General features: G+C 44.4%; 2 protein-coding genes across 2 annotated transcripts; both read right to left on the reverse strand.

The window, feature by feature from the left end:
- Positions 1 to 1,680: 1,680 nt before the first annotated feature.
- Positions 1,681 to 2,433, reverse strand: LOC109943475 (uncharacterized). Its single transcript, XM_020546588.2, has one exon. The coding sequence runs from the start codon at positions 2,431 to 2,433 to the stop codon at positions 1,969 to 1,971; it is 465 nt and encodes a 154-aa protein (XP_020402177.1). The 3' UTR covers positions 1,681 to 1,968.
- A 4,913-nt stretch (positions 2,434 to 7,346) lies between these two features.
- On the reverse strand, positions 7,347 to 8,586 carry LOC118476087 (uncharacterized). The gene has a single exon (XM_035964188.1). It carries the CDS (start codon positions 8,414 to 8,416, stop codon positions 8,084 to 8,086), a length of 333 nt encoding a protein of 110 aa, XP_035820081.1. The 5' UTR covers positions 8,417 to 8,586; the 3' UTR covers positions 7,347 to 8,083.
- Positions 8,587 to 22,235: the final 13,649 nt, after the last annotated feature.

Raw genomic sequence — 22,235 nt, forward strand, 5'->3', positions numbered from 1 at the left:
GTCTGGCGCGGCATGGTGGTGGAGACCCCCGAGAAGAGGCCCATGACGCCCTTGGAGAGTAGGATCGTGACGGCCAGCAGCTCGGGTTTCCTCGATGGCGCCGAAATATCGTGGTGGTGTGGGAGTGTGACGGCTCTCCCTCCCCTGAGCATGCTTCGCCTTGGTGTCGGGAATGGAACGACAGACGAAAGGGTTCTTATCCACGCGGGGCGGGCGGATGAAGCGGATGTCCGACTGGCGGCGGCGGGTGAACCGGAGTCCGTTGTAGGCGGCGGGCTGGGGAGCTGCGTACCTACGGCGCGTTCGTGGGATGGGAACGCGGGTGTGGGGGTGGCGGCAGCGGGTCGAGCGGAGTCTGTTGCAGGCAGCGACCGGGGTGGTGGCTGTGGGCCTTCGGTTGATGGGGGGAGCAGCGTGGCTGGGGCAGTTGTTGCGCGCGGGGTATGCCGTGCAATTGCGTGGAGGAAAGGCGGAGGCACAAATGGTCTACACTATTTACTACTTAATAGATACTAGGTGTGTGCCCGTGCGTTGCAACGGGAGTACGCTGGGATGAACATCGACACATATCTGATCGGATCTTATATTTCCTTGGGGTCTGGAGAAAGTTTGCTCGGAAGCCAAACATATTAAGACCAGAGCATGTGTTACCTTTGTGCCCCATCAGCACATTGTTCCGCGCTTGTATGAGAAGAGCAGTAATTAATTTTTCAGTAGAGCTTCCAGTAAACTCTAATGGCAGTTATGGTGTCTAGGTGAATCGAAGTTCTTTGCATGCACAAGATTTTTCATTGACTATGATGGGTGTCTGACTATTCTGACCTCAGTGAAAAGAGCAGTAATCAATTTGCGTAATAATATGAACAGCAGGCTTATTTGCATTTCAAAGTGCTAATTTGCATTAAGACAGTATTGCTCCACAAGTGTGTCAACAAAGGAACTAAAGTGAAAAGCCAGACTTGACCAAATCAGGTAAGGTGTGGTAACGTGTGTTCGATGAACCAAAAATAGCAACAATCATAAGACTATGTTTCATAAATGATAATACAGGGTAAATATTCCAATCCTAAAGCCATGCTATTTCTACAATCAGAACGACACAAATCCAATGGTGATGCCTAAAATAAAAAAAAGACTTATTTAATTAGTGCCCAGCCAGCTTTTTCGCTTTTGTCCTAGCTTTGATTTACAAATGCAGCCGGTACAGAGGAATTCCATGTGTTACCTTGATAAGAACAGAAAGCGCTGACTTGAATTTAGTGTTCAGAAAATGAAAACCATCAAAGCAGGAATTTAAACTCACAACACAAAATATGATGTTGGTTTCTAATATTGCAGGCCGTAATTTGAATTTTCCTTTGACCCTGAAGATGTATTTATATATAAGTTATCATGATATTATATGTTCCCGTTGCAACGCACGGGCACACACTATGTATAAATACATACCACCATCGAATGAAAAGTACACGCATCATTTGCTTCAGTCCCTTCGTCCCACGTGGCCTCCTCCGCGACCGGGTTTTCCGCTCGGTTTATTGGTTCATCGTCGCTGCGCTGCGCTAGCGTGTGTGCTAGACGGTGACGGACGGCCCACGAGCGGATCGCCATCAGCCCTGCCCATCCCTGCCGTTGCTCTTATTTGGTTCAGTGTGACAGACTAATGATAGGTAACTTCAGTGTTCAAGCATCAGTTCACATGGTATAACAACTTAAACTACTATAAGCATTACATGGTCAGATATGTATAGCCTAACTCGGATAATCTCAATATAAAAATGAGGGTTCCCTTCTAATTGTCCTTACTCCTTACAAAACAACATCAGAAACAACTAACCCTTCCTGTTACATCAGTTTGAAAACTGGGACAATAACTTTTTTTTGTCAGGTAAACAAACCTGAAGGGAACAACCTATGATATATGGTTAAGTTGTACACAGTTTCACCGGCATTGAGCTGATGGTAGCTTCACCGCCGGCTCCTCTTGCCCCCTTTGCTGGAGCTATCATCATGTGCTTCCGCACTCCTCTTCCTGCCTTTGCTGGGGCTATCTACCTGTGCCCCAGTGCTACTTTTCCTGCCTTTGATGGGGCTATTTTCCTGTGCCCCAGCAATCCTCTGCTCGCTCTTTGGAGGCCGACCCACACCCCTCTTCTTGGCTGGCTCATTTGTCTTTGTAGTATTTTGATTAGCCAGCTCATCACTGCAAGGTCTCTTGCCATCACCTTCCTTGGCAGCAGCATCCCTTGAAGAAACCTTGATTGCCCTTGCATCCCTAGAGTGCAAGCTTGTTCTCGAAAAATGCAGGGATCGAGCATTCTTCTTCATTACAGGGGCACCAGCTGTTTTGGTCTCTCGATGGCTTTTCAAGAACAAGCTTGCACTCTGCTTCACATTTTTGCGTGCAAAGTCATGAAGCTCAACCACATCCATGTGCTCTAATGTAGTCTTCAGATAGAAGGTTATTACATTATTGATGAAAATAAGTATATCTCTCAAAAGCTCCTTGGTGCCAGAGATTGCGCCACTCTTGATCTTAGAGTGAAGCATTCGGAAGTCCATATGCCGGTGAATCACCTTCTTATATCTAGCTCTTTTCCTCTGTATATATAGACGAAATGGTAAGGAGTCAGATGAAATTCAGACCATAAGTGTTCACGCTGTTTCACAGACCTTGAGAATGATTTGATGGAACAATTAACTTGAAAAGTAAAACAATCAACTATAGCCAGTCCAGGCGATCCCTTCTTTAGATGAATTTGAATCTGAATCTGATAAATCATCTGCACAGGTTAACAGCGAGCCTAAGCTAGAGTCACTGAGCTAATACGTCAAGGCAATAATGTCTATCAATCAAGTACTGAAACAAATTAATTATATAAGCATAAGATACTAAATTTGTGAGACTTACATTCTTAAGTTTAGCACAATTTTTCAGGCTTAGACCCATATGTGATGTCCAGTCCCTTCCATCTTCTTATGCCCCTCGTCATCAATTGAACTGTTGATTAGATTTAAATCTGACTTGGATGTGTTAGCAAGAGGAACATTTGTACAGTCAAACTAAAAGTCAATTTCCTTAGCTATTGATATTGCAAGCTCTTTCGATTTGATATAATCTACAGAAGCGGAGCACATAACATTTCAATCAGTGAAAACCCTAGAGGATATTAAAAGCAAAGAAAGATGAGGTCATTTGCTTCAAATCATGGTTCAGAAAAGTGAATTCAATTGCTACTTTTAGGAGTAGACCCTAATTAGGGATTACCAATGCACATATGTAAGAAACCATATTTTGTCAGATATAGAGAGAGCTGAGCCAATCCTATCAGCAAGACATATCGGCAGGAATCATGTCTATGCAGCTTATATAGTTATATCATATTACTAATAATGTCTAATTGGCATGGTTGGGGATACATAACACCATATTACTAAACCTTTTATCCAGTGAATGCAACCATTTATAAATTAAGTAGAGGCCAAATAGAGCTTTATTGCCATCACCCACTCCAAAAAGTCATACAGGGGAGATGACAGGGTGATTTCAAAAGCAGTGGAATCATAAATTCATAATAAATATACATAGTATAGTGAACAAGAAAAGAACCCTTCATATCACTGTAACCTTCGAGATTAGACAACACCCCAACACAAATACTTGATAGTGAAAATCACAGCTAATTACAACTATATGGAATTTAAGAATAGAAAACTTCAATGAATGACAGGAATTTATACAAAATAGGAGAACCAAAGCTAAATCATTTCCCGGACAGATCGGAATTGAAAATAAAGATTCATGGCATATTACAAGCAATGCAAAACTGAAAGCTCCGGAGGCATCGATCCAGTTAGTTATTGCCTTGAAGGCATCTGCCATAAAAACATTGTGAATCACCCTTACTTATGATTAGAAAAAAGTTTGATGGAAGCTAGAATTTTCTGCCATGCAAATGCGTAGGTAAAAGCATCACTGACCAATCAACTATGAAATAAATGTGCAAAAAAGTGAAAACAGAAAACTTACAATTATTAGTGTATATCAAGTTGCGCAATATATATGGTATTAATTGGTCCAGATAGCTTATTGAAACCTAGATTGCAGGATCATTTCATGGTAAAATAAGTTTGTTTCAACATTGTCTTTACATATAAGGGACAATGCCTCTGTTTAGATTTTAGCAAACCTTAGAAGTCATAGTCTAACTTACAACACTATAAGCGCCTGCATAGGGCCAATCACTGATGGAATTGAGAAGAGAACTTTTTCCTTTTGCAATGACCTGGTACAGAGAGTTTACATATTTTTGGAGTGGGTGAACTAAACAGTTTGGGAGGTGTCTTGACATATATCCAACATTCTGTAGCAAATCACCATTATCATTATTATAATTTATTTTCTATGGAATAATATGAAGAACCAACTATGTATAAAGCCAAGCTTGTCCTATCATTCGAGGAACAAAATACACTTGCATACCAAAATAACAAATATGAACCGATGGTTTGTAATTAATATGACGAACATATATAGGGTTTTGAAAATACTACATGAAGACCACTTGATGCTATAGCAAAGCAAATGAGAATGACAATCACAACATAAATATTAGCCAGAGTGCATTCATAAATCTAGCAAAATTTGAAGAGCTTTACCTTGAACCAGAAGGCCAATTCAAGACACCTCCAGTGTTCAGTCCTGAATGATTTATCAGTTGTTTGACTGCAACACAAATCTTCAGTACGTGAGAAATTTAACTTGTACCACAAAAATAATTCACTGTCAGTTGTAGCGATGCTCAGCAATACAAAACCAGAACCCGATAATCTTTTCTTTCTTACCTAAATCTGAATTGATTTTAAACCTTAGAAATTTCATGTGTGGTACTGGAAGCAGCTAACAGCAAACGACTACCGCGCCAATGATTAAGTGTGGCACACAGATCATCTCTGAACTAAAAGCAAAGACTACTAAGACCAAAACCTCGCCACAAACTTTAGGAGCAAACAATGCTCTATTAGCTTCAATCCTTTGATGACGTGCAGAATAAGTTCAGACATGAGAACCATATAAGCAATATTTTTTTGCTGCTGGTAAATAAAAGAAGTTATTCAACGAGGTTGAAATACCAGCACATCAAATTGACCAACCATGTAGCACCGCATCGAGGAGGCGCTTGGTGAGGTTTCCACGCTTGGCCCGATCTCAAGGATGGTGCCGGTGGGATTAAGCCTGGCCTTAGCGACGATGGAGTTCACCAGTGCGAGATTCCACATGATGTGCTGCCTCTTGGACTTCTCAAACGGGATCCCACCCTGTAGTCAGCGGCACCCTCCTCCAGCGCCTCCGCAGCGTCGTGGCGCTTGTTTTGGATCTTGCCCCCAACCATGGAGGTGGGTTCTGATTCACCCCTCGTGCTGCCCGCCTGACGCACCCTCCAAATTGATTTGCCTTCAACCAGCCCCTTCGCCACAGAACTCGTCGGGGCAACGACGGCGAGGGGAGGTGTGGCGATCCCATCCGCCGGTTGCCGGTGTTGGTCGGGCCTCCACCAATGGGGCAACGACGGCGGGAGCGGGCAGCGATCCCATCCACCGGCTGCTGGTTGGTCGCCATTGGATGTAACGAGATCGGATCGAACAATATGATGTGGGGTGAAGGGTAACCCTATGTGGGAGAGCAGTGGGCGGCGAGCGGCGCACGCGGAGAGAGGGAGAGGAGGGTCGTGAGGGCGGCCTGCCTATGGAGAACGCCCTGATGCGTGGTCACCGGTGGGGGCACACGCGGCGGCTCGCGGAGAGAGAGCGACGACGGGGAGGAGGAACAGTGGCGACCACAGGCACAGCCTGACGAAGCCGAATAGGAGGTGGCGGTGGGAGAGAACCTATGCGGGGGAAGAAGGGGATGACGGGGGCGCGGGCAATAGCACGATGTCGCCCATGTGCACGACGAGGGGGTACGCTGGGATCGCGGCTGTCGCGGCGGGGATGGCGGCGGGCGGGCGGGCGGTTCGCGGAGATGGAGCCACGACGGGTGATTCGCGGGTGGAGGCGCGGGGGGCGATTCGCGGGTGGAGGCGGGGGAGGCGCGGGATTCGTGGCGGGGGAGGCGCGAGCGGCAGGTTGGATTCGCAGGCGGGGGCAGTCTACACTGCCCCCTTAATAGTTAGTAGAGATAATAGATAGTAGAGATTCTAAAATAAAATAATTAGATTCCTTCTTCCGTCGCTGTCACACTGCGGACCCAACGAGCCCCGTGGAGTCAGCCTGGAACGAGGGCGAATTAGGGATGTCAACGGGGCTACTCCCCGTCGAGGACTGCTCCCCGTACCCGTCCTCGCCAAAATAAAAAATTCCCCGTTCCCCGTCTCCGTCAGATATACGGGGATCCGATGGGAAAAATCCCCGCGAACTGTCCATTTAAAAATATATGGTCAGTGAATAAATCAACTTCACGTACTGTAGATCTGTGCTACACTGGAATCACTGAATCAACAGAAGCAGAAACCAGTTACCGGGAACAGGAAGCAATCGATGCCAAGTTGCCGACCAAATCTGCAGGCTGCACCGCTGCAGCAGGTGCCGACGGCCGCTGGAGGAATCCGACTATCCGAGCAGGAGCAGCCGAGCGCCCGAGCCCGAGCAGCAGGCGGGCGCGTGGGGAGTCGTGGACGCGTGGAGCCGTGGACGCCTGGTGAGTCGTGGAGCCGTGCCGGCGTGCCGCCGTGGACGCAGGACGGCTGGGGAGTTGTCGAGCGCAGGAGCAGCCGACGGTCCGAGCAGGGAGCAAGCAGCGCCGCAGTGGAGCAGCCGAGCAGGGGCGGACCGGCGGATGGCGGAGCAGCGCTGCAGCCTGCAGGGGACCGTGGTCCACAGAGGGGAGGGAGGCACGGTCGCATGGACGGTCGAACGGAACGGCTGCGGGCGAGCGGCGGAAGCGGAAATGAAACTAGGGTTAGCGACTTAGCGTTCCTTGGGCCGGGCTGATTGGAAATGAGGACATTTGAGACACTGAGGTAATGGTCCCACCTGTCATATCGGGTCCCCGACGGGTAGCGAGTATGGGCGGCGATAAATCGTACCCGACCCCGCCATCCCTGATGGGGATTGGTTTTTGCCCATTTCTTTCCCCGTGGGGAGTATTATCTCCCCATCCCATCTTCTAATGGATGAATTCCCCACCGGGGATCGGAGAATGGGGCCCATTGCCATCCCTAGGGAGGACGCCTCGGGATCTATATGTTACAAATTATTTGTATATTATATGATCAATCCGTGACAGTTATTCCCAAGGGACACACCCCTTGGGAGACACTGTATCTACTTGTATATAAACAAGGATCTCTGCAATAAAGATGACAGTTACTTGTCTCTGCCATTTGTCTCTCTCAATTCTCATTTGCCACTGAGTATACTTCAACACGTTATCAGCACTTTTGCTTGGCAGAACAGAGAGAAGTGGTTGTTGAAAGGAAGAAGAATATGCCGCTCACAAGAAGTAAAAAAAGAGGGGCTACGATCTCCAGAAATCGTAAGTACGATGTACAGTTCCTCTTCATCTTCTAAAAATAATTATGTTGGCGGTGGCACTTGCGAAGACATCCGCAGTCACGTTGGGTGACCATGGCCGGTGAGGCCACGTCGCCAGGGCCATGCTGCATGTGCCCGCGCCAGAGTACTCACGTCGGGGCTACTACCGAGCGTCGTGGCCACGTGCCCGCTCCGCCGCAGCCGTGCGCCCTAGCGCCGGGGTCTGCCTGCGCGTGCCGCCTGGGGGCCACGCGCCGAGGCCGTGCCCGCCCACCGCCGCGGGGCCTGCGTCCTGGCACCGCCGCGAAGCCGCGCAAGCCAGATCCGCGCGTTGCCGCGAAACGCACACCGCGGGCGCCAATCCCGCGCGCGCCATGGACGGGTGGCCGCGCCCGCGCCTGGGCTATAACCGGGTCTCGCGCCCGCGTGCGCCGTGGCCCACACCCGAGCCGCCGGGGCCGGGGCGTGGCCGCCGCACCACGGGGAGCCGCCGGGACCGCGCTAGCCGAGCGCCCACGCACAGCCCTCGGGGCCGCGCCCTCCATCGGGCCTAGGCCGCGCTCGTGCCTCGCCGGGGCTGCGTGCCCGTAGGCTCCGCCAGGGGCTGCGCCCGCGCGCCGTCGAGGAGCCACGCCCGCGAGCCGGGGGACCGCGCGCTCGCCTCCGTGGCTAAGGCCGCGCCTGCTGGAGGCCGTGCCCGCCGCACCGGGGGCCGTCCACGTCGCCAGAGCCCCACTCCGCGCGCGTCGGAGCCGAGGACGGGGGCCGCCGCGCCGCCGAGGGCCGCCTGGCTCACGTGCTGGGGCTCGTGCCCGCCCTGGCCGATGGCCGCCTGGCTCAGAGCCGCCCCGAGGCTGAGCCCTTGCCGCGGCTGCGCTTGCATCCGGTCGGGGCAGCACCCGCCCAATCGCGCCGTGGCCGGAGCCGATGTGCCCGAGCCAGGCCGGGGCTGGTGCCGCGCGCCCGCGCCGCGCAGAGGCCACCAGTGCCTGGCCGGGGCCGCGCCGTCTGAGGAGAGTGCTAGGCGGCGGCCGCCTCTGCCCACGGAGGCCAACGGTTAGGGTTAAACCCTAACCGTCGCCTTATATGGTGGCGGCAATCAGGCCGGCCCATGGGCCAATTTCGGCCATGGTTGGGCCATGAGCGCTATATTTATTTATTTTCTGCAGTTTTCAGTCACAAGAACTATGTGTTCGTATAAATTACTGAATGTATCATTATTTGTACATCTAAATTTGCATATTTAGACTGATAATGATATATGTAATTGTACATACTTGTCTGTTTTTATTATGAAAAATACAGACTTGATAGTGAATTATATTTACATTTATAATTCACATATTTTCGACTTGCTTTTGTTTTCACATTCTTTAAGTTTGCCTACAAAACATAGCATATAATTGAGTCGAAACTTAACAGTCCTCATGCAAATTAAGGTTGCATTTTTTTTGGGAAAAGCATAGGGTGATGGAGTCCTAAGCATTGGTTGCGCTAAATTCTTTATAGAGTTTAGTAGCCCAGAGACCGTGCTTTAGGCCACATTTGAAATGCCTATCACTATAAGGTCTACATCTTTCGAGATGATTACCTATATGTGCTACCCAAAAAAAGATCACGGACCACGCAGGCGTCGCGGGCTATGGAGCCATGCTGGACGCTGCAGTCATGGTGACCGCTAAAAGAATTCTTTTAATTAAGTACTACTTAATTAAATAATGAATTCTTGCAAAATATGATGCATGTATATTCAACTTGGGATTATTCAACACATGATGGAGATCTAAGCTTTGGCTGCAATAAGTTCTTGGAATTTATTTGCCCAGAGACCAAGCTTTGAGATAGCAAAATGTTATTTGCCCATCAGTAAGAGGTCTACATCATATAGTTATGATGATTACCTATGTGTTCTCCCAAGTAGATATGTTGGAGATGTGATGTTGGTTATTCACCTTTATGGTGATTACCATTTTATTTTTGAAATTTTGGTCAAGCACAGGGTAGTGGAGTCCTAAGCATTGGCTGCGGTATGTTCTTTGAATATATCAGTCTAGAGACCATGCTTTCAGGCAGCAAAAGTTTTGCCCACTACTGGGAGATCTACTCCATTGTTTCATTACATGGAGATTATCTACGTTGTGTACACCAATTTTCAAAAAAATCTTTGGTACACTTTATGTGATACCTAGAATTCTCCAACATATAAAGATATGTTATATTTTGCGGCAAAGTTGCAACAACAAATGAAAATGGTTATGCCATTTGAAGGATAATTATTTAATAGAGTTTGATGAACTCGCCTAATGGGCTTAATTATCCTTAATGTTCATTGGATATGTTCATTTCATCTTTGCATAATATGGGGATTCACTTCTTTATTTTGGAGGAAGTGAGATGCTCTCTTTCTCTTGTGGTTTGTTGGGGACTTGTTCTCAAATGCTATGAATCAAGAACAAGGCAACATAAAATGTTAAATATTAATGCCCTTCGTCCGCTGAAGCATTATCTCCCCAAGGATTTAATGAACTTCGGACTAAGACCATGAGCAAAATATCATGAAGGTCATATCTTCGTGATCAGACTTATAAAATAATATGAAATAAAATATAAAACATGAAGTATTAGAGAGAGATATGCCATAGATAGATAACATTATTCACATATTTTATTATATGAATTTAAATACCAAGACATAATGTTTAGGCATATTTATACCTTTGCCTTGGCAGAAAACAATAATTCCAGAGCAATGCGTTTGCAATTACAGGATTGCGTGAACAGTAAAGGAATACTGTTCACTATTTATAGGCATAGGACACAGCCTGTAAGGAATTACAATCATACCCCTTATAAAAGTTTACAACAATGACTCAGACCCTTATGGACTAAAAGGTCATTCCATCTTTAAGTCGGTTCGATCCTTCATCTTCGGATACGCTATGACACCGAAGCTTCATGAGTGGTAGCTTCGGCATTACGTATAAGCAGCTTTTGCTGAAGCTGTTTCTTCTTGCAGGACCTTCGGCGATGAAGCATGGTCCCAACAGTAGCCCCTTCGCGGTGCTAGATCGTTTTTCGTAACGAGCTTGATCCGTGAAAAAGAAAGTCTCTTAGGCTTCGGGAAGCCGAAGGTCCGAAAAACACCTTCCCTAAGCTCGTTGCTGAGAAACGATACAGTTTCCGAGCGCAGAGCGGTCCCACCATGCAGGTTCACTTTCTTGGTTTTTGCGGCCCACCGTTCAGTGGGTGCGAGCGACTGTTTGTCCGGTGTAAAAATCTTGACGATTCACCTTCTTACCTGCAACACTATATAAACAGAGAGGTAGGTTTGAAGTTACCACAACATTCATTGCTATTGCACTGTTTTGCTGCAAAAAATTTTACCATAGTCGAAGCTTGACTTTTGCATTTAAACGAAGCTCCAATTTTAAATTCTGCTTCGTCACGAGAAGAACTTCAGAAAGAAGGTTATTAATTTCCAAAGAATTTTCAAGAAATTTAAATTCAAATGGCTAGAGTACGCTCCACTGCTAGGGTTGAGCGTGATGGAGATGAGATCGAAGCCGCTGAAACTGTTCCGATCTCCGAAGCAATGAGGCGTTCTGGACTGGTTTCATCAGAGGACACACCTGCTGCTGAAGCAACACAAGCTGATGTTGAAGAAGTTGGTTCCGAAGATGAGTACAGCTGCGGGATGCCAAGTAAACCTAGTCATTTGGACTTTGGAAAGTGTACCATCTCTGAAGCTGATCTTCCAAAAATGGTGAAGCTGGGCTACTTCAGCGAAGCAAAAAAGGAGCTGGTTCGTTTTGTCAGAGAGGAAACCATTCCGAAGCCGGAAAAGAATGAGGTTGTAGTGTTCAAAAGCTTCTTTAAAGCATGATTAAGATTTCCTGTGAATGGGATGATTGCTGATGTTTTGAAGAAGTTTGGGGTTTACCTTCATCAACTGACCCCTAATGCTATCGTTAGATTAAGCGTTTATATTTGGGCCCTTCGTAGCCAGGGAGTGGAACCATTCGGTGAGGGTTTCTGCCGAGTTCATGAATTACATTACCAGACTAAAGCCAGAGGAGATGGTCTACATGAGAATTTTGGTTGCTACAACTTTGCTTATCGCAAGACTACGAAGTTTCCAGTGATAAGCTACCGAAGCAAATGGCCGGCCGGATGGAAGTCTGAATGGTTTTATGTTAAAGTTGACAAAGATGAAGATAAATTGGTCCAGAGTCCGCTAGAGCTAACCTTCAGAGAGACGAGGCCCCGATGCAACATGATAAGGGGGAGCCCGAGCCAGATTGCTTTGGCTGAATTTCGAGTGATTTCAGATCATATTGGCACTAGAGACTTGGTGCAGGAATTTTTGGCTTTTAAAGTGTTCCCAACAATGAGGGAGTGGGAGATGCCGAAGCTGGAGGGAGAAAAGAAAAAGGGAGAACTTGTTCGATTACCTTATTATTACAAGTTTAAAAAACACTTAAAAAAACCCTGCCAGGAGTGGTTGGACACAATCGAGATTATGTGCAACGATATCCTCGGAAATTATTCTAAGAAAGAAGATCAGTTGATGACTGCAGCCTTCGGCACTCGTCCGAAGCGAAGATTGAATCGTGTGCTAGATGCCTTGAATTTTGATTACCCTGATTATGAGCAACTGGGCGGAGATGTCGAAGGCCCGAAGAGAAAGAGGATTGCCAGCGCCCTGGACAAAGAAAGCACCAAATTGGCTAAAAAGGAAAAAGAAATTTCTGAAAAACTGAGCCCTGAGCCGAAGGTAGCTGCTCTAAGGAAAAGAAAAGCTGCATCTCCAGAACCAAAGACATCGGCCCGAGAGGAGGAAGCTCCTGCAACACCGTCTGCTGCCGAAGTGGAAGAGATTCTGAAGGTAATGACTGAACCTTTGCCTGTCAAGCTAAGTCCGCTGGCGCTAGAACTGACGAAGTTTTTTCAGAAGGACAAAGAAGCTTCGGCACCAGAAAGTCCCGCAAAGCCGAAAAAACGAAAAATTATCCAAGTGGCAGATGTCATTCATCAGACACCGCCACCGATATCGGCGTCAAAAATTGTCATTGCCGAAACCACCGGAGCCGAAACCACTGTAGCCGAAACCGTTGGAGCCGAAGCCACCGGAGCCGAAGCCACCGGAGCCGAAGCTACCGGAGCAACCACTGAAGCCGAAACCGTCGGAGCCGAAGCCACCGGAGCCGAAGCCACCGGAGCCGAAGCTACCGGAGCAACCACTGAAGCCGAAGCCACCGGAGCCGAAACCGGGACCACCAAAGATCCTAACCTAGAAACCACGCTTGATGATATTGACAATATACTTCTGAGAATGGCTGAAGAAGAAGCTGTTGTGGTTGCGGTGAACACGACAACTGAAAAAGGAAAAGAGCATATTGAAGACATTTTGGAAGAAGGAAATTTTAATTTTCAAGATATACTTGGACAAGAGTTAACAGACACTGAAAAAGAAGAGCTAAAGAAATATGCTATATCCTGTGGATACAAACCAGGGTCTCTGCTATTTGGTGGGGTCAATGAAGGGAAGCTAAGATGCCTTCGGAATCAAACCGAGGCCAAGGTTGTTAGGACCTTCTCCAAAAGCGTTGGCCTGCCGAAGATAGAAGCGGACCTCTGCAGGTACCAGCGACAGCATATCACCGGTAGCTTGCTCTATGCTAATTTCAAGGTAAAAAACTCTCATTTTTTTTGAATTAAGTTGTTTTTGACGAAGGTTGTTTTGCAGAGTATACTTCTAAGTAAAGTGCTGAGAATGCAACAAGATCTTGAAGATGAGAAAAACGAAGCTACCATCAAAGATCTAGAAAACAAAGTCAGAAATTACGAAGCTCCTCTGAAGGAAAAAGACTCCGTCATTCAAGACCTTGAAATCAAAGTTAAAGATCACGAAGCTGCCTTGGAGAGGAAAGACTTCGTCATTCATTCTATGGAAGGTTCACTGGCTGAAGCCCAAGTCAAAAATAACAAATTAAACAATGAATTACTTATAAAATCAGAAAAGTCTGAGCAGGAAAAGAAGAATCTTGAAACAAATCTCAAGACCGAAATCGAGAAGAATTCAAATTTGCAAAAATCATTGAAGGAGCTTCAGAAGAAATGCTTAGATTTCGGAAGTCGATGTGTGCAATGGCTGAAGGATGTGTTTCACTCAATTGGAGCCAGCTCTGATAAGTTTACACCTTCAGCTGAAAATCTGCCAAGCACCTTGGAATACATTGAGGGCGAAGTTGATGCACTTGACGAAGTTATTGCTGGGCATGCTGATTTCTGCGCCCTGCTAGCTTCTCGAGGCACAGCTACCACTTTCCTAAAGGCTGGTTGCACGCACGAAAAAATTGTAAATAGGTCAAACTTCAGCTTGTCTCCGGCAGATTTGGTTGACATCCCAAGCCTAGCCCGAAGCATAGAAAACAGATTTATGACCCAGATTTGGATAAACGGCGGGCGAAAAATGGCTGGTGACGAAGCTCGGAGCCACCTTAAGCCGCTGAGAAACTTATACTTGTTACTTTTACCTTCTCCTTGAATTCTGCACCTTTCTCATTCTGTTTTAATATGTACAGGATGATGAAGCTGAAGAATGACGGGCTGAAGCTTAACAGTTGCTGCAAAAGACTTTTCTGCAAAAAATTCTGGAGAAATCTTTGTAATATAATTGTAGAAAAACTTATGTAAATTTGTGCATACCTTGTAATATATCTTTTCCCCTTTATCCGTGTACGATCTGCTTTGCTGTGGACGAAATTTCACTTTTGAGCCGAAGGCGAAAAACACCTTCCCTTCTTTTCGTACACAACGAAGCATGAAAATTTCCTCTTTCTCCAAAGTTTTTTCCTCATAGCCGAAGCATCTGCCTTTTCTGTATGGTATGATGATAATGATCCTATATAAATGAATGTTTATGAATGCAAATGTCATGATGTAATGTATCGTGCAAATGAATATCCGAATGTATATTCTAAACCATAATCATAGCCTTCATTCCCTTGGGAATGACTCAAATCTTTTTGCCGTTTATTTTTCGGCTTCACCGTTTACTTTTCGGTGTATTAGCGCTGACTTTTCGTTGTAAGCCTCCCTTAGGAGCTTCTTCGCCTTTTACTTTCGGCGGAATTAGCGTTTATTTTTCGCTGTAAGCCTCCCTTAGGAGCTTCTTCGCCTTTTACTTTCGGCGGAATCAGCATTTATTTTTCGCTGTAAGCCTCCCTTAGGAGCTTCTTCACCTTTTACTTTCGACGGAATCAGTGTTTATTTTTCGTTGTAAGCTCTGCATTCCCTTAGGAACGACTTTTGAGCTTCTCCCTGTTTTCTTTTCTTTTTCTTTTGCACTCGATGGTGCGTTCTTAGCTTTTACATTTACATCTTTGGGGGATATCGCTCTTATAGAATTGAAATAAGGAAAATAAAAATTACATGTTGTGGCCCCATTAAAAACCGTTCTCCCCCTTTGGAAAGGAAAAGGGTGCCACAAGAAAGAATAGAAAAAATTACATCAAGCTAAACATAATATCGTCGAAGCTCGTCCGCGTTCCATGATCTAGGAATGTCGTTGCCGTCCATATCCTTCAATCTGTAGGAACCGGGTCTTGACGAAGATACTACCAGAAAAGGTCCTTCCCACTTCAGCTGTAATTTGCCTACTGTCTCTGGGTTGGCTACTCTTCGAAGCACCAAATGTCCTGTTTCAATGTTCTTTAGCCTAACTTTCTATCACGCCATTTTATTGTTTCAGCTTGGTATTTGTTGATGTTTTCCACAGCTTGAAGTCTGATCCCCTCTATAGCATCTTTTTCCACAGAGTAATCAGCTTCAGCTTCGTCTTCTGCCGAAGCTACTATTCTTATTGATCCTGCTTTGGCTTCTTCCGGAGTTATTGCTTCGTCACCAAACAATAGTTTGAATGGTGTAAAGCCTGTTGATCTTGATATTGTTGTGTTGTGGCTCCACACTACTTTGATTAATTCATCTGGCCACTTTCCCCTGGGCTGATTGAAGATTAACTTCATTATTCCTGTCATTATGATGCCATTAGCTCTTTCAACAAGTCCATTTGACTCCGGATGTCGAACTGATGCGAAATGGATCTTCGTGCCAATTTGATCACAAAATTCTCTGAAAGCTTCGGAATCAAACTACGTCCCATTATCCACAGTAATAGCCTTCGGCACTCCGAAGCGACAAACAATATTTTGCCAGAAAAACTTTTGAATAGTGACCGAAGTTATTGTGGCTAAAGGCTTTGCCTCAATCCATTTAGAAAAATATTCCACTGCCACTACAACATATCTTAAGTTCCCTTGTGCTGGTGGTAACGGACCTAACAAATCAAGGCCCCACCTTTGTAACGGCCAAGTGGGTTGTATTAACTGAGTTAGAGACGAAGGTTGTTTTTGATCTCTTGCACATTTCTGACAACCTTCGCACTTTTGGACTAATTCCGCTGCATCCGAAGCTACCTTTGGCCAATAAAATCCTTGACAAAAAACTTTTCCAAGCAAAGGCCTAGATCCAATGTGAGATCCACACAGGCCTGCGTGTATTTCCTTCATCAATTATATACCTTCGACTCTGGATAAACACTTGAGTAACGGAGAACAGACCCCACACTTGTATAGTTCTCCTTCTATTATAACATATGGTCAAGCTCTTGCCTCTATCCTCCTGTTATAAGCTTCGTCATCTAAAAGAAAGTTACCCTGAAGGAAAGAGATGATCTCAGTTCTCCAGTCTTCACTATAGACAAGGGATATGTTGAGGACTGCTCTTTCAAGAAGCTCAACCGAAGGTGCTTTTATTGTTTCGAAAAATACTTCCGAAGGTAAGGGCAGCCCCTGTGCTGCTGACTTGGCTAATAAATCAGCATATTCATTTTCTCCATGAGGAATATTTTTAACAGAAAACCCTTCAAAGGAAGCCTCAATCCTTCGGACCGTGTCTAAATATTTTTCAAGCTTCGGATCTCTTGCTTTATAACTTTTGTCAATATGACTAGAAATAACCTGGGAATCAGTTTTAAGAACCGCCCTTCTGATTCCCATCGCCTTTAACTTCCGAAGACCCAAGAGCAAAGCTTCGTACTCAGCAATGTTATTTGTGCAACTGAAATCAAGTCTTGTTGCATAACAAGTTTTAACTTTGGAAGGTGCGACCAACACAGCAGCTGCCCCTGCTCCGAAGGTTCCCCAAGATCCATCACAAAATACTGTCCAAACTTCGGCATCTTTACTCGTTTCTTCTTCCTGAGCCCATGGCGTCCAGTCAGCAATGAAGTCTACCAACGCTTGGGACTGAATCGAAGATCTATGCACATAATCAATACAAAATTCATTGAGTTCCGCAACCAATTTTCCAACCCTTCCAGTAGCTTCTCTATTTCTCATAATATCCTTCAATGATTGTGAAGAAGGAACAACTATATTGTATGCTTGAAAATAGTGCCGAAGCTTCCTGGAGGCCATCAAAACAGCATACAACACCTTCTCCAATTCTGTATAATTTTTCTTTGATAAACTAAGAACTTTCGATACAAAGTATATTGGGGCTTGCTTTTTGACTTGGCCTTCAAGCTTCTCCTGGACAAGTGCTGCACTTACCGTTGAGTGCGAAGCTGCCACATATAACAATAGAGGAGCCCCTGGCGTTGGTGGAGTTAATGTTGTTAGGTCTATCAAATATTGCTTCAGCTCTTCGAAGGCTCTCTGCTGGACCGGTCCCCATTGAAAAACTTCGGCTGACTTCAGCACTTCGAAAAATGGTAAATTTCTCTCTGCTGATCTAGATATGAATCTGTTGAGAGATGCCAGTCTTGCTGTCAATCTTTGAGCCCCCTTCATTGTACTTGGTGGTTCCATTTGAAGTATAGCTTCGATTTTATTTGGATTAGCCTCAATCCCTTTTGTTGAAACTAGGCAGCCAAGAAATTCCCCCTTCTTCACTCCGAAGACACATTTTTCTGGATTCAACTTTAAACCGACCTGTCTAAAATTAGCGAAGGTCTCCTGTAGATCAGCAATGTGATTATCTTGCTTCGTGCTTTTTGCAATGATATCATCAACATAAGTTAGCATATTTCTGCCTATCTGAGAATGAAGAACCTTCGCTGTCATTCTGCTGAAGCTTCCTCCAGCATTTTTGAGCCCCTCAGGCATCCGAAGGTAACAATATGTTCCACTAGGGGTTATGAAGCTGGTTTTCGGCTCATCCTCCTTCTTCATCCAAATTTGATGATAGCCTGAATAACAATCCAGCAGACTCATAAGCTTTGATGAAGCTGCTGCATCAACTAGGGAATCTATCCTTGGCAATGGAAACTCGTCCTTCGGACAGGCCTTGTTGAGATCAGTAAAATCAATACACATCCTCCATTTACCATTGGCCTTCTTTACCATAACAGTGTTAGCCAGCCATTCTGGGTATTTTACCTCTCTGATAACTCCGGCACTGAGGAGTCTTTTCACTTCATTCCGAGCACCTTCGGCCTTGTCATCAGACATCTTCCGAAGCCTCTGCTTTCTGGGTCTGAAGGATGGATCAACATTGAGCGAGTGTTCAATAACATCCCTGTTGACTCCGCAAAGATCATTAGCTGACCATGCAAAAACATCTTTGTTGTTGAACAGAAACCTTATCAAGGTTTTCTCCTGTTCTTCGGACAGTTGGGATCCCAATAGCACCTTCTGCTCTGCTATGTCCTCGCATAAGAGCATGGGCTTCGGCTGATCGACCGAAGCAGCTTTCTCCCTTCTGAACTTGTATTGCTCACAAGCTTCAGTTCCATCTATGTTATGGATTGCTTTTAAGTTTGTCCAGTTTCCTTCGGCCCTTCTGGCAGCTTCCTGACTTCCATGAATAGCAATGGGTCCTTGGTCCGAAGGTATCTTCATGCAAAGATATGCTGGATGAAGAATTGCTTCGAAGGCATTGAGAGTACCACGACCAATGGTTGCATTGTAAGGGTATTCCATGTCAACAATATTGAACACAACTTGTTCAGTCCTTGTGTTGTTGATAAATCCGAAGGTTACTGGCATTGTGATTTTTCCGAGTGCTACAATCTGCCTTCCTCCGAAGACACAAAGGGGATGTGTGGCATCATGGATCTTGTCTTCGGGCTCTTACATCTGTCTGAAGGCCTTAGCAAATATGATATCAGTTGCACTGCCTGTATCAACCAAAACATTATGGACCAGAAATCCTTTGATCACACAAGAGATAACCATAGCATCATTGTGTGGGTAATCCTTGAGCTGAAGATCCTCTTGAGAAAAGGTAATTGGGATGTGAGACCATCTTGATTTGATGAAGGGTCCTTGTACCCCTACGTGTTGTACTCTTCTCTATGCCTCCTTCTTCTGTTTCTTGTTGGCCGGCTCTGAGCATGAACCGCCTGTTATCGGGAGAATCAGCTTCAAAGCCGAAGCAGTTCCAGCTTAGTTCTTGAACAAAGCCATCAGCTCAAAAAGTGGAAGTGAGTTCACCGGAGGTGGGCGCCAATGTTGGGGACTTATTCTCAAATGCTATGAATCAAGAATAAGGCAACATAAAATGTTAAATATTAATGTCCTTCGTCCGCTGAAGCATTATCTCCCCAAGGATTTAATGAACTTCAGACGAAGACCATGAGCAAAATATCATGAAGGTCATACCTTCGTGATCAGACTTATAAAATAATATGAAATAAAATATAAAACATGAAGTATTAGAGAGAGATATGCCATAGATAGATATCATTATTCACATATTTTATTATATGAATTTAAATACCAAGACATAATGTTTAGGCATATTTATACCTTTGCCTTGGCAGAAAACAATAATTTCAGAGCAATGCGTTTGCGATTACAGGATTGCGTGAACAGTAAAGGAATACTGTTCACTATTTATAGGCATAGGACACAGCCTGTAAGGAATTACAATCATACCCCTTATAAAAGTTTACAACAATGACTCAGACCCTTATGGACTAAAAGGTCATTCCATCTTTAAGTCGGTTCGATCCTTCATCTTCGGATACGCTATGACACCGAAGCTTCATGAGTGGTAGCTTCGGCATTATGTATAAGCAGCTTTTGCTGAAGCTGTTTCTTCTTGCAGGACCTTTGGCGATGAAGCATGGTCCCAACATGGTTCTTATGAAAAGAACTAATGTGCTTTTGTGGCTTGATGTGCAAGCCCAAAATGAATAGCAAAGAAAATCATAAGACTTGTGGACTTATGAGTATGTGTCTACATTATGTTGTAGACTAACACTTTGTATTCATATATTTTGCTTGAAAGCAAATATATAAGCACATTAAAAAGGGAAGGGCAATGAGTATGACAAACTCTTTTGTCATTACACTATACGTGGTATAGTGTTGTATGCTTAAGCATCTAATCTTGTATATGAAATACCAATAGATGCATACTACTCATGAAAGCTAAGATATGAAGTGTACTTCAATCTTCCATCTGACATGATAACAGTGGTTAGTTGTGTAATTCATGATTTGGACTAATCATGTAACAACACTTCTTTTTCTAAGAGAAGGCCACTTTGTTAGATGATTCGCTTTTGAGTACTATATAAATGATGCATGAGATTTGGTATAATCTCATAATTGATGTTGTGATAGGTTCAACTCATGCGATGTGAGTTGAACACACTCATGTGATTTGAGTGTAAAAACTCATGAATTTGAGTTAAACAAACTCATCGATTGGAGTTGATCACTCATGTGAGTTGAGTTGAACAAACTCATCGATTAGAGTTGAACCAACTCATCAAGGGAGTTGAAGACTCATTTATTTGAGCTGTGCAAACTTGTACATGGATTCTTCCAATTGAGGAAGAAAAATGCAATGTGGAGAATTGAGCCACAAACTCTATAAGTGGGGAAACAAAATATTCTCATATTCCTTTGGAAAGAGGAAAGAATATTTTAACAATCATTTCGCGCGATATCATGATATGTTATTATCATATCCCCTTTGGTATTGGAAGTATCAAGGATGTGTTGATATATCCTAATTGTTATCTTACCATATTATAGAGATATTCATATAATTTCTATCATGTGGAAACACAAGGTGATAGTGATGGATATTGCATATGTTTCTCAGAAACATTTCTTATGGACTGTATTCTACATACATCCTCCCATACAAAGTGTTGCATATGTTATAACTTTTCAAGTGATGATACTTACCATGCTGGGTAAGATTGAATTGGTCATCCCATTGTTGGGATGAAATGAAAAGTTATGAACAATTCTATTGGTCATGTTTTTCCCATAAGATGGATACTTGATGAGTATCATCAGAAATGAGATTTTAAGTCCCTCTTATCTTAAAATCTGATCTGAATTGGTTAAGTTCTTTGAATTGTTTCAAAGGAACGAGTGTGGTCCATTACAGAGATTGTATGGACATTGAAGGCTTTATACGGTTCTTTGGTGCATCTATATGATGACCTCAAGTGTGTCCTTCAGACAACACATGACCATTAAGCAATAATGTCTCAAGCTTGAGCACATTAGCCTCCACACTACTAAATTTACCAAATGTGCTTACAATGGTGATTGTTTGTCTTGGTATTCAGAATGATATCCATAAAGGATATGATGAATCTGTGATAGATTCGAAAATTTCAGATCATTAATGACCATCAGTAATGAATTGTCATTTCCAACTGGTTATGGTTGGAGTCAGGAAGTTTTGCACGCTCTTGACTTGTGATTAACTGCATGTACTGCATGTACAAGTTCCCCTATGGTTTTTAGTACGTGGGAATCCGTTAAAGATTTCCCATGCGTACATTGGGTATGTTCCCAATCTCACCACCGCAGCGTACATATATGGGCACATAGAAAACTGGGGATCTATGTGAGAATTCATTCTCCGTCGATCATTAAGTTTTAGAATCTCTTCATGAGAATCTATTTACGGCCCATACGCTTGCTTGAATCATGAGCTTTTCCAGGCATTAGGGGGAGATTTCGAGTACCAAAATGAATGCCAGGAAATTATAATGAATGCAGTAAGCATTCAGGCTCAGGATCACGTACTAAAACTGAACCTTTGGGTTCGAATGATTTGCAAGAAGTTGCAAATTGACTGCCATGTGCATTTACTATGAGGTGTCACTTAAATTAATCCTATGTGGAAGTGCCAGAAAGAGTGGTTATATGGAAAACCACTTAACTCCCTATTGCAACAACGTTGTAAATAAGAGGGGGAGAAGTATGGACACAAACTGGGATTAAGATGCTTGCAAGCAGCTGAAGGCAAGACCTTCTGAGATAGTAAATGCAGACCATCTATTCGTTGGTAACCAACCTAGTGTTGATGGACACCTAAAGGATATTGATTATCCTGTGAATGGAAGACATTCACAACCTAGCTCAGTGCGCACTGATGAGGCTAGGTTATCGGAAGCCCTTGATTCTCGTTTTGGGATTTCACGACGAATCATAAGGGTACATAAGAAAATGACTTCATGTCAACTGGAGAATTGTGTTATTTGAAAGCTACAAGTGTCGACACATACATCTCAGCAATTGTATATGCGCTCTAAGTGATCCAAAAGACTATGGCCATAGCAGAGCACGAGTATGCTCAAATTGGATCTTGTTGAGTGATACAATGTTGCAGAGATAGCCTTGCTCACCGGAAAGAAGTGTTAACTTATTTTTCACTTCAAG

The sequence above is a fragment of the Zea mays genome, chromosome 1 (assembly GCF_902167145.1).
Source record: "Zea mays cultivar B73 chromosome 1, Zm-B73-REFERENCE-NAM-5.0, whole genome shotgun sequence".
NCBI lineage: Eukaryota > Viridiplantae > Streptophyta > Magnoliopsida > Poales > Poaceae > Zea > Zea mays.